The following is a 13,334-nucleotide window of genomic DNA, read 5'->3' as shown; positions in this document are numbered from 1 at the left end:
TAGAAAGGGACTTATGCTTATATAAAACATGGTAACTCTAATATTAAAGTTTTGCTCAGTTACAAAATTATTCACCAAGGGTACGTCTAGACAGCGGCGCTATTTCGGATACCAGAAGTATCCCGAAAGAGCAATCCCACATCTTTAAATATGCCCATTTCTAAATATATTTCAAAATAATGGGTGCGCTGTTCCGGCATTCCTGTAAAACTTGTTCCATGAGGGTTAAGGGATTTGTCGGAATAGCGCTTTATTTGAAAATTACCATGAAATAAGCTACGCAATTTTCATAGCACAAATTGCGTAGCTTATTTTGAGGTAAGGATACTGTGTAGATGCACCCCTAGTCATTTCACAGAAGAGGAAAAATACATTGTACCTTGAACACGTACATTATGAAAGAATTATGAGGAAAAATATGTTCTTGCCTTCACTTAAGAAGGCTTTACATGGAGCAGTTTGCTTTGAGGATATTATTATGTGATGCAGAATTGACCTTTGTGGAAAGATCAAGATCAAGCTGAGAAGTCCCCCAATCCTGTTTCTAATTCATGCAAGTTTATTAAATTAGGGGGGGTTCATAATAATCAAGTCAAACCAACTAAAATTATTTTTTTGAACTCAGAAGAAAAGTGCTAAATATTTTCCCTGTAAATTCTCCTCCGGGCTTTTTTTAAAGCTCTGCATAGGCATGCAGTTCCCCCTCCCTGCCCATGCACTGCTTTAACCAGTAACATATATCCCTGAGCTTTGTCCGGAACACTCTTCCTTTGCATCGGCTATCGAACATTCATTTCATAAACAAATGAGCAGGTATCCACCTCCCCCGTAAGGTTCAGACACTCATGATCCATGCAAGGTAATCCTTTTACATTTCTCACAGAATATCTCAACTGTACATCCGTTTGCGCAAGCTGAGGCATTTGTTTTCAAGAACAGCCTCTAAAGTTGCACCTACAATATTAAAGGCTGGATTAAAAATCAGGGTCAATGGATACATTGAGACAGCTCCTCATCAGGGCCATCCCTAGGCATACGCAAAATATACGGTTGTGTAGGATACCCAAAAAATTGGGGCATCCAGTTCTTGGGTGCCCCTAGACAACCGTGCATCTGCTTGTATACCTGAAGAGGGCACTAACAGCCTCTGCTGGTTCCTCTCTAGCTTTTCCCAGCAGCTGCTCCCTGTCCCCTCCCCCACATGCTTCTGTCAGCCAGCGGAAACTGGCTACCCAGGGCTCCCTGCTGCCAAACTGGAGGCAGAGAGGACCCTCCAGCCTCTGCAGCTTTGCTGTGGCCCAAGGGAAGCCCTTAAGTCCTGGTAAATTGCAGGGGCCAGTGGGGGACAAAGGAAGCAGTGTGGGGAGGCAGGAGGGAAGACCCAAATCACAGACCCCCAGCAGAAGTTGCATGTGGGGAAGGAAGCTCCAAGCCCCTGGCAGAAGCTGCAAGGGGGGGCCCTCAGAGCCCCATAATTTAGAAGGATGGCCTGGAAATTCATCTCCTCTTGAGCTGCTTTGTTCCACTCTGGGGGTATGTCTAGACTGCATGCCTCTGTCGCCAGCTGTTTGTCGGCTCAGCGCGGCCCAGCTGATCAGCTGTTTGTCGGCTCAGCGCGGCCCAGCTGATCAGCTGTTTGTCGGCTCAGCGTGGCCCAGCTGATCAGCTGTTTGTCGGCTCAGCGCGGCAGCCATGTAAATTTAAATGAAGCGGCGATTACTTAAATCGCCGCTTCATTTTCCTATGCCTGGTAGCCTAATCTACATGCCTCTGGCGACAGAGGCATGTAGTCTAGACGAACCGTGGTTGAACTAAGCAGCTATGCAGTCAGCTTAACCAGTCTTTTAAGGATGCCTCCTAGTGCTGAGGGGAATCTTTGGGTGTCATACTGCCATGATAGTGGCTTTATATCACTCCCTCCTGGTCTCATCCTTGCAGTGAGGCTGGAGAGAGTGTCTTTATATCCACAATACATGCTGCTGGAACAGCTCATTGCAGTTGTGAGCATCCAACACAATCTAGAGGGGTTCTGAGGCTGCTCTAGTTTGCCTAGGAAACTGGTCCAGCAGTAGGATAAAATATGGCTTCACAATGCCATTGTGCACACCGCTCAGCAATTTCTCTAAGCCAGTATGTCTGTGTTACACGTCGAGATTTAACTTCGCTTTCTTTAGCTTTGATGACTCCAGGCTTCTGGACCAGGAACATTTTATTGTGAAAGAAAAGGAAAAAGCACAGGCTTCATCAGAGTCATCCTGGCCACAGCACAAATTAGGGCAGCTGCCGCAGACCCCATGCACTTGGGGATCCCACAGTGGCCACCCCACCAGTGTATGAATGGGAGGGACCCGAGGGATTATGAGGGGCCTGGCATGGTGGCAGTGGGAGTTGCCCTCCCCTCCCCAATACATACACTCACCACATGGGCAGCAGGAAATGGAGCAGCCCAGCAGCCTGCTCCAATCCACTGTGCTGCTCTCTCAAAGCCCTTTGCATGCCACTTCTTAGCGGTGGCAGGAAGCAGAGCACTCCACCCCAGGGAGTTCCGCTTCCTGCTGCCGCAGAGACACGAGGCACAGTGGGGCAGGAGGGAGGTGCAGCAGGGAAGAGCAAGTTGCTGGGCCACTTTGGCTCCTGCCACCCACGTGGTGAGTAGGGGGACTCCTGCTGCTGCTGTGTCAGGCCCCCATAATCCCCTGGGGCCATGTTGCTCAAGGGCGGGGACAAGGAGGTAGAGCTTGGGGAAGGGGTGGAGTGGGGGCAGGGGAGATGTGGGGCCTACAACAGGGGGTTGCCCCAGGCCCCACACCTGGAGCACTGTGGGGGGAGGTTGCCCTGGGATCTCTTGGAATAGCCCTGAGTTTCATTATGTCCAACTTTTAATGGTATGTTTACACTTGTCCCCTAGTTCGAACTAGGGAGGCAAATGAAGCATACCGAAGTTGCTAATGAAGCGTGGGATTTAAATATCCCGCGCTTGATTAGCATATTTGCGGCCGGTCGCCATTTTAAAATGCCAGTAGCCCAAATTAACTCGCCGCGTGTAGACGCGGTAGTCCGATCCAAAACCCTTCCCTTGAATTAACTGTTACTCCTCGTGCAATGAGGAGTAACAGCTAATTTGAGGGAAAGATTTTGGATCGGACTACCACATCTACACGTGGTGAGTTAATTCGGGCTACTGGCGTTTTAAAATGGTGACTGGCCGCCAATATGCTAATCAAGTGCAGGATATTTAAATCCCGTTCTTCATTAGCAATTTCAATATGCTTCATTTGCCTCCATAGTTCGAACTAAGGAGCAAGTGTAGACATGCCAAAAAAGTAACTTGCACTTTTAGGGTAAGGTGTAAATAAACAAAAAGAGGGGGAAAATAAGCCATTAACGATACCAACTTCATAAACTATGGAGGAAAACAACTCCCTGAAGAACATAACAACAACAACCACCAAGACGACAAATCCTTATTTTTTCCAGTTTCCTAAGTTTAAAAATGCTTCTAGTTTCACAAAAGACAACAATAAAGAAAATAGATCTGCAGTCATTCCATTTTCCAGCAAGCAGATTTCACATTTTGGAAAACTCCCTGTTGACTCTAGGTTGTACTTTTCCAGGAAAAATATTATTCCTTTGAGATCATGATTAAGTTGTTCAACTTCCTTTCAAGAAAGAAATGTAAATAGCAATCTCTTCAACCAGATAGGGTGGGATTTTTTTTCATTTTGTGTTAGAAAATCTGATATTTAAGGATCAGAAACTGATTTGTTTCAGAAGGTTTTGTCTGACATGAACAGAACAAGTTTTATGAATAAGTCTTTGAAAACAGTGAAATAGGAACCTCTCTGGGTATTACACTCTGTATGACCTCATAGCTGGAAAAACAAGAACATCGTCAATTATAATTGAAAAGAGATTTTGAGGGAGTTGAGGTGAGCAGGGTAAGTGTTCAAACAAGATTTTCTCACTGTGCCACTGTTAATGTTCTGTCTCATTGATGATAGATAAATGTTAGCATTCCTTGGTTCGTTCTTCTCTCTTTTACTCACCAGTATAATTTAATACAAAGGAAGTTTGTCCAAATTATCGGTGAGTCTTTACATGAACAGTTAAAGGTTAGCTTTTCCAGTGTATTTTTAAAATTGCCTTTTCATGATAGAGGAATCAGTTCAAACTCTGAGAATCTATACATTTAAGCTATGTCTAGACTACAGGGTTTTTTCGAAAAAAGTGGCCTTTTTTCGAAAAAATTTCACCTGCATCTGGACTGCCATCACATTCTTTCGAAATTAAATTGAAAGAACATGGCGTTTTTTTCGGCAGAGGCAAACCTCATTTTATGAGGAAGAATGCCTTTTTTCAAAAGAGCTCTTTTGGAAAAAAAGGTGTTCTTAACTGCAAACAGGGCTTTTTTGAAAGAGGGTGGCCAGTTTGGTGGGTGCTCTCTTTCAAAAAAACGAATCGCTTTTTTGAAAAAGTTGTGGCTGTCTAGACAATCTCTTTTGAAAGAAGCGTGTATTAGAGGTAAATGCCGTTAGATAAGTCAAATATTCTGATTATTCAACCTATGCAAAAAATGCAACATCTTGCTGGTTTTGGGGTGTATATATTACTTCTTCATTTGAGGTTTATTTTGAAAAATGAGAATGGCTTGGATCTGGGTTTTGTCTGAAATGCCCAAAGACTTTGGGAGTTACCATGAACGAGGGGTGTTTTCTTTTTATTCACTCCTAGAAGGATCAATCTTTAAAATCATTTCCTGCACTAATATTTTAGTGGAAGAAATATTGTTTGGAATTGCGATATGTCAGTCCCAGGTATCAGACAGTTCTAGAGTGTCATATACAGAAATAATGTGACAGTGTATCTGTTTGAGATGCCCATGGCAAAGCAGCAATGTAAGTAGCAGCAAAGTGGTTGTGACAGTTTTGACTCATATTTAGCACCTAGATAAAACTGAACTAAAACTAGTCCTAAAAAATGGAGGCATCCATGGTTCCATCCTTAGAGTAAATCCATTAACAAGTGGAATTAATACCAGAGACGAATGTGGAACAGTGATTTCTGCCAAGACCTATGTTAAGAAGGAATGACCTAGAAGACAGCACTGGCAAAGATAGAGCTGGAAAATGTATTTCTGTTAATGACTCAATTCTCAGGGGAAATACCTAAACGAGACTACTTGTTTCTCTGTGGCATTACAAAAAGCAAAGGTTATGTTGTTTTGTATGTAAAGCCTATTGTAAAGGAGATAGAATTGTCTTTGGCCCTTTTAAATAACTACAGCAAATCAATGTATTGTCAAGTAGGACCATTTATTTTTCTGAGCTGCATGAATAACAACCCTCCAACCCTGGCTATGTGATTCAGATTTGGATATGCTTGGACATTCTCCAAGCTTCCAACTATGCAAATTATTCCTTCTGTTTATTCTGTGGTTTTGGATTTCTACAGGATCTGTCCTACAAGGACCGGCACTGGCATGAAACCTGTTTCCACTGCTTCCAGTGCAAGAACTCATTGGTGGACAAACCTTTTGCTGCCAAAGAGGAGCATCTACTTTGTACCGAGTGCTACTCCAATGAATACTCTTCCAAATGCAATGAGTGTAAGAAGACTATCATGCCAGGTCAGGGTATACCACTTTTTCATTTGCCTGTACAGTACTTTAAAGGCCTGTCCCAAAGCCCAGCGAAGTCATTGACCGTCTCTGAACTTCATTTCATTTTGTCCCCTTTCTGTATATCCCCATAGGCTATTCATTTTGATCTAGATGTCCCTATATAAAGCCCAAAGAGTTTAGTTATACTAAAGCATTTCAGTCCTCAGGAAATTAAAATGTGTGCCCCTGGGAGACAGCAGGAGAGATGAAGGGTGTCCAAATGCCAAAGCCGCTAGAATGGCAGGACATTGGATGAGACAAAAACAAAACAAAAACAACCTGGATTAAATATAAAAAACTAACTCCAGCTACTTTTTTTTTTTACCAAACCTCATTATAATACTGAATGTCCTAAGTCATAAGCTGATGGGCCAGTTGGGGATGTTATAACCTATGTTTTAAGTTATCCAGATCACCTAATTTATATAATAGAGCTCCAGACATCTATACACAAATGAGATGGATGTTAATACAAAGACAGGGAGAAAGTAAGTCTCAGTTCTATTTTGAATTCAGTTTTTGATAAGCATTAACATCATGCCATGATCAATTTGTAAATGATATATGCAGCAGGGACAGCCAAAGCTCTTACACAGCTGTCTAGCTTTGACTTTCTCTTATACAATCTCTTGCCAGGCTGCTGCCATTAGAAGAGCAGCATGGTGCTTGAAAAGTTTAACTTTTTACTTAAATAGCTAAATTGGGAACTAAATACTCCCTGTTTAGCTTTTTAATGAAAAGTGAAAAAAGCAGCCAGGCTACCTCCAAAGTGCACTTGAGTGCTGAATCTGAAGAGAGGGAACCATTTCCCTTCCAAGTTCAGCTATCCAAGAAACAACTGCCTCTCAATAGCCTGAAACATGCGTATATCATATGGTAACAGACCATTGACACATGCTCAAGCATTTACAATGCCACAGCATTCCATAACAATTTAAAGGCTTAAAAGGGCAGAGGGTTGAGGCTGGAGCTACAGATAAACAATAAAAACAGTTTTTCTCCTAACATTCAGGAATCCACATGTACGCCTGGTAATGCTCAGTGATATGATGTTATTCCAGCTGAATCCTTTCTGAATTTGCACTCTCCGGTCAACCATATAAAATTGGGGTGGGTGCCTGACAGGCTGTGACATAAAAATTGCAGGGGCTTGGGATAGAAGATAAGATGTATAAATAGAAATCATGCAAATATGTTTAAAAGCAGATGGCCAAAATTGCTCAGGGTTCCACATTTGTACTCTCTTTCTCCATCACCAACAGATGCATTTTTAAGGATAGAGATGTTACTTCTGTTTTATTAATCGAAAACTATTGCTAATTGTATCAATTTTAATTGTGGGGAGGGGTGTTCATGTTCATTAACATTATTTTAAATGAGTCATCTCCTAGCATTGGGCCTGCTCCATTTAATTTAAGTTTACAACCCAGACAGGAAATATGTTAATCAAAATTCCTCTACCACATCCCTGACTAATGTATGCAGCCAATGCCACCATCACGCTTGGTAATCAGGCTGCTCAACACTGTATGGACCATTGTGTGTAGAGAGCTACACATGCAGCATTCATCTTCTCTCTTACATAGTGTGCTGTACAAGTCGTGATGCAGCAACAGGATTAGGATTAGCAACAGTGACTAGGAGGATTAATTCATAAAGACCTAAAACAGACAGGAGAGATTAGATACATCTATAAATGGCTGCTGATGCTGCTCTTAGTCTTTACTTTGCTGCGACAAATGTTCTATTTAGATTTCCTAAAGCAATTTTATGACATTACATTTAACTCCACAGGTTGAACCTCTCTAGTTCGGCACCCTCAGGATCTGACCAGACAAACCAGAAAATTTGCCAGACCACGGGAGGTCAATATTGTCTAACAGCATTGCCAACACGTCCACTGCTTACTGGGCTCTTAGAAGACATTTAGGAGTACTTAAAGCTAAATAATAGCACAGACTACTGAGAGCTAGGACTGGTGGCTGTAAACAAACTTTTATGGGACTGCAGGAAACTTGGCCAGATGATAAGTGGTCATCCAGCTAACTAAAATCATGCCAGACCATAGATGTGCCGGACTAGAGAGGTTCAATCTGTACAGTAATTAAAAGACTAATCATGCAGACTTCATACAGGCTAAACTCCCATTGACTTCAGTCTGGCAGATATCTAATTAACAAGGTAGCCTCAATGAGTTATGTTTCACTGTCATCACCACCACAGTTAGAGCCCAATCCATCTTACCTCCCAACCAAATATGTGAAAATGAGTATGTTGCCCTGGCATACAAATCTTCCCAGATTCCTCTCATTAATCGCTCAGCATTTCTTTTCTTCAGGGACTGATTCTGTTGCTCCTTTGTCTCATCTGAAAATTGCACCAGTGCTAAGTATCTGATTAGATTATTATTAATATAATGCTCTAATAAAAAGTGATAAACATTGAGGCACTGAGGTGTTATGAAGCAAGATAATTCTCAATTAACATATTTCTATGCTGCCTTGAACCAGCAATTTCTTTATTGTTTAATTTGTAGTTAATGAAACATGCCCTATCATATATCTCAGGGCACATTTTAGAAAAATATAAGAAGAGAAAAGTAAGTGAAGCCTGAAGGAATTAAAAACAGGGCTATTAAAGGAAATAATCTAAAATTGGGGTAGGGGGGAGGAGGAAGGTGGAGAGATTCTAGGACAAATATTTTTGGCTTCCACTGAAACCAGCCAATAAAGGATAGAATCTGTCCTTTAACCACCCTCTAATACCTGATTAGCTTGTTGTAAACAGATCATTTTAAAAGGTAAATATAAGATCCATGCATTTTGTTTAACAAAACAAAAATTTTGCTCCCAGTCTGGCTTACCTCTGATCTAAGTAGTTGACATACAGAAAAATATGCATCAGAATATGAAGATGTTTGCTTACGAAAATGTGGTGTTTGTGATATTGTCTGGAATGGCAAAGAATATGCCTCTGAAATGCTTGCTTCAGTGAGGGCAAGGAGAGGGCTTATGTTTCTGACTCAAAAAATTAAGATTGTTTCATATTTTTTCTCCTTCTTTTCTCAACAAAAAGCATGGTTTAAAGGTTATTGAGCTCAAAGAAAGTTTGAATGGGCATGCAGCCAGCCAATTATGTGCACAGGGTCAGATGCTGCACCATTTCAATCAGAGAAGATTGTGTTATCGATTTTATTATAGACTTCAAAGGAATAGAGCAGATGTGATGGGTATGTCCTAGCCCAACATTTTCTTGGAAGAGGGTCAGGGACTAACATAATTGGCCTTTCCACCAGACTCACCCATTTGTGTTTCTATCTGAGGCACAAACACAGAGCAGAAATTAAGTGAAGAAATAACCGTAGGACTTACGTAAAATGGTGTGGAACAGAGCAAAAGTAAGGCTAAAAATGAAGCATTCACTAGAATTCCTAATGAATGAATTCTCACAGTGCCAGCTGAAGGAAGCCAGAGGCTCTCTGGTTTTAGTAGTAGCCCCTTCTCTCTCATTACCATAACTCACATGAACTGGAAACTTCCTCTGTGAACAGCACCCAACTCCTTGTGATGCTAAGTGGAAAACTGAATAGGTTTTACACCTAATCACTACGCAGATTCTAGCTAGCAGTAGAACCAATTCAAAAGCATCTGAAGCACCAAACAATCGCTAAAACTGCTATAGCTGCAGCAAGAACAGTTTCATTTGGGGCTCTGGTTTCATGACAGGTACCCGCAAGATGGAATATAAGGGCAACAGCTGGCATGAGACCTGCTTCATCTGCCATCGTTGCCAGCAGCCAATTGGAACGAAGAGCTTCATCCCCAAAGACAATCAAAACTTTTGTGTCCCCTGCTATGAAAAGCAGTTTGCCATGCAGTGTGTCCAGTGTAAGAAGGTATTATTCTTAACTTATCTATCTCAAATTTACAAATACCTACCAAACTGATGGAGGGATTTTTGTTTTTCTGTGTATGAGATAAAGATGTTATGAAAAAATGATAAAAATCAACTTATCTTAGGAAATGCAGTAGCACTTTAGGGTCCAATCCTGCAAAGCCTTATTAACAAGCTCAATGCTCAAAGCTCAATGCTTGCTACCATGAAATGTCTCCTACAAGGGAGGGGCATCTTTAGTCCAACATCTTTAGTGTTGGAAAGGAATCCCAGCTGAAATTTTCAAATGAAAACACTCAGCAGTGATCCAACTCGGCGCCCACTGAAATCAATATTTTCTCATTGATTTCAATAGGAGCTGAGTAAAGCTAATGCCGAGCACTCTTGGAAACCCCAACTATAAAGATCAAGAGGGAAAAAGAAAGAGTTGCCATGTTTATTGCATATATTTTCTGAAATCAACATTTTTAAAGTCATTACTCAGTAACAAGCGTTACTGAGGATCAGACCAATTGTTTGCACAACATATTTCCTATCATTCATACATCACCATTCTATAGCGAATTACAATTTAAAAATACCAGAGAAAAATAAATTAATGACTTGTTCCTGCAACCCAAAGTCTTGAGGCTAATTCCTTGCTCACACAGTTTAGTATCAGTGACTTCAGTGGGATTGTTTGAATAACTCATCATGTGATGAATATCCAGGGGTCAAAAAGATGCAAGCAAAGGAGAACAGACATGTTTTCAGTAGAGATTGAAATTAAATGGTCTGTTGATGAGAAAAAATAAAAGGAGGATGTTTCAGACAGCAGCAGCTGCAGAGATGAGTTATTTCACCCCCAGGGATGGGATTATGTGAAAGCACGGACAGGAAGCCAACACTGAGATGAGCATAAGGAAAGGAGTAGAGAAAAATAAGATAGTGAAGCAGGTTGGTATAAGGCAGGGGTCAGCATCCCTCAGCACATGGCCCATCAGGGTAATCCACTGGCAGACCACAAGACATTTTGTATATGTTGCCCATCCACAGGCACAGCCCCTGCTGCTTCCAGTGGCTGTGGTTCATTGAGATAATCATGAGGAAAAAAGGAGAGAAAAACATAGTAATGAAGCAGGATGGTGAAAGGAGGACAAAGAGGACAAATTTGAGCATGATTATAACATGAAAAGGGAACAAATAAGTTGTTTAACGATGAGATTTTGCATAATTGGGAAATACTGAAGGATAATCACTTATCCCAAACCAAGACTTCCCGTTCAAGGTCAGAGCTTGCCCGTAATCATAAATTATATTCCTGGATTATTTTTTTTAAAGTCATCCTCAGTAAGAAGGTGATCTCACAGACCCTCTTTTATTCATGGAAAAAACCCCACAGGCTATCACTACAGGAGGGGTAACTTACCGGGAGCAGCCCTGGCACAAGGAGTGCTTTGTTTGTACTGGATGCAAGAAGCAGTTGTCTGGACAGCGCTTTACCTCCCGGGACGAGTTTGCATATTGCCTGAGCTGTTTCTGCAATCTGTATGCCAAAAAGTGTGCTGGATGCACCAACCCCATCAGTGGTAGGTGGCTTACTACAATGATCTTCAGAAATGTGAAACAATTAATTTTAACGATTATTTGTTAGAAATATAGTGGCCATCAGGATAATTTAAGAGACCCAGAAATGGTCCCTATCTATCACATACTATATATATATATATATATATATATATATATATATATATATATATATCCTGAATTTGAGCACTTGTACTTGAGCAGTTTTTATAATCTTTGAAAACTGAAATTAATCCTAACTTTGAATTTTTCTCCTTTTTATTTGATTTCCAGGGAACATGTAGCTACATCCTAAGACAACTATGCATATAGTAGGATATACATACACCATTTGGTATTCAGCCTGCTTTTATTTCTGAGACACTACTGTGTCCACCAACAGTAACTTCCTTCCCAATAGAAACTACATTTAATTATGTTTCATTTTTGACTGCATGGAGGTTTTCCTGGGTTTTCAGGATAGGTGCCTAGAAATCACACCGCTTTGATGCACAGCCTTTCAGTATGAAAATATTAGAGAGAACAATTATACAGTGTTTTATCAACATTGGCTAAGCATAAAGATAACCCTATGGGGGTGGCCAATGCTTTAGACATACTAGATACACAGTCCAAGACTAAGGTTCCAAACTACAGCACGGAGCAAGTCTCTCATGTGACACTTGGATTGCTCTGCCCCCAGCCATTATTTCACTCTTTGCCTGTCTGCTCACACCTCTCTTGCCGTTACCAATCATCTGTTTTAGATGGCACACTTAGCACTTCTTTGCCATCATGGAAACTGCAGCATAAACATAGGCAGGAAATGCTGAATTTCCCCCTTTGAGTTTTTTTATACTAACTGCCCTTCCCTCCCAACTATGCAAAATACTCCTGAAAGAATCATCTCTCACCTGTCACTTCAACAATGTTCCACACATCCTTTCAGTCTCCTCGGTCACTGTGATTGCACTGTGCCCTCGGCATCAGTTCAAACAGCTTCTCCTTGCTTTCAAGGTCATGCAACGCATAGGTCATATCAAAGCCTGGCCCCTTGTCCCCTGCACAGTCCCCCAACTACTACTTCCCCAGTGAGGTCATCCTCAATGGGCTCCCTCACCTCTTTCTCTCAAATATTTTTGCATTTTCTTCCCCTCTTTCTTGGCACATGCTCCTCAAAACTGTCAAACCATTATCTTCATTCTATTGAGTTTACTCAATTTTAGTTCGGCACCTTCAGCAATACAAGTTAACAAGTTTACATAACAAAATGTAAACCCCTAACTTTTCAAGACAAGTATGCCTATACTGAATAATAATGTTATCTTTATGTAGCCCATAACCTTCCTGTCTGTTCTGATTCCCTGGTATATGTTATATCTCATTTCTCTGTCAAATCCATCAGTTAAAATCCAGTTCCTATGTCCATTGAGTATCATGAAGATTAAGGGCTGGTTTATGCTAGAAAATGTACATCAAATCTGGTATATCACTCAGGGGTGTGAAAAATCCACACCTCTGAGTGACACAGTTAAGCTAGCCTAAATCCCCCTGTAGAACACACTAGGTTGATGGAAGGCTCTGGCCTCTTTGAGAGCTGAATTACCTATGCCGAAGGGAGAACCTCTCCCAATGGCAAAGGAAATATCTACATGGAAGCTCCACAGCAGTGCAGCTGTAGCATTTAAAGTGAAGATAAAGTGAGAGCCCTACTCACCATGGCTGCGTCTACACTGGCATGATTTAACACAAATACTTTTAACGGAAGAGTTTTTCCATTAAAAGTATTTGCACAAGAGAGTGTCTATACTGGCATGCTTTGTGCAAAAGCATCCGTGCCGTGCTTTCTCTTGTGCAAGAAAGCTCCGATGGCCATTTTAGCCATCGGGCTTTCTTGCACAAGAAATTAACATTGCTGTCTACACTAGCTTCTTGCACAAGAATACTTGTGCAAGAGGGCTTATCCCTGAGCAGGAGCGTCAGAGTATTGGCGCAAGAAGCACTGATTTTATACATTACAACATCAGTGTTCTTGCGCAAATACTCATGGCCAGTGTAGACACAGCCCATCTGTAAGGATGGCAAAATTAAGCTAAAGCACAGCAGGATTGGAATTCTCTTTCACAAAAAATTTCTTTCACTGCTTTACAGCGGATATCATTGGCAGTCCTCAAATAGAATTCTTGCACTAAGTCACCTGATGACTGGTACTCCATTGTTTTTCCTTATTGCTTTT

The 13,334-nt window shown here is 41.3% G+C and overlaps 1 protein-coding gene across 11 annotated transcripts in view; it reads left to right on the top strand.

Moving 5' to 3' along the window:
* Positions 1-13,334, top strand: part of FHL2 (four and a half LIM domains 2) — a 222,061-nt gene that overhangs the window by 207,837 nt on the left and 890 nt on the right. For 8 of the 11 annotated variants that reach the window (XM_075917713.1, XM_075917692.1, XM_075917714.1 and 5 more), the window contains 3 exons: positions 5,452-5,626; positions 9,385-9,554; positions 10,935-11,121. In XM_075917713.1, the coding sequence (XP_075773828.1) occupies positions 5,452-5,626; positions 9,385-9,554; positions 10,935-11,121 (532 nt within the window). Of the gene's footprint in view, positions 1-3,780; positions 3,939-5,451; positions 5,627-9,384; positions 9,555-10,934; positions 11,122-11,392; positions 13,325-13,334 lie in introns of those variants that run through there. The other 3 variants (XM_075917675.1, XM_075917715.1, XM_025180387.2) reach the window with 3 other exon arrangements.

Source organism: Pelodiscus sinensis, chromosome 1, assembly GCF_049634645.1.
Source record: "Pelodiscus sinensis isolate JC-2024 chromosome 1, ASM4963464v1, whole genome shotgun sequence".
Lineage (NCBI taxonomy): Eukaryota > Metazoa > Chordata > Testudines > Trionychidae > Pelodiscus > Pelodiscus sinensis.
Note: the sequence above shows the minus strand (reverse complement) of the source record. Positions and strands in the feature narration are given on the sequence as shown.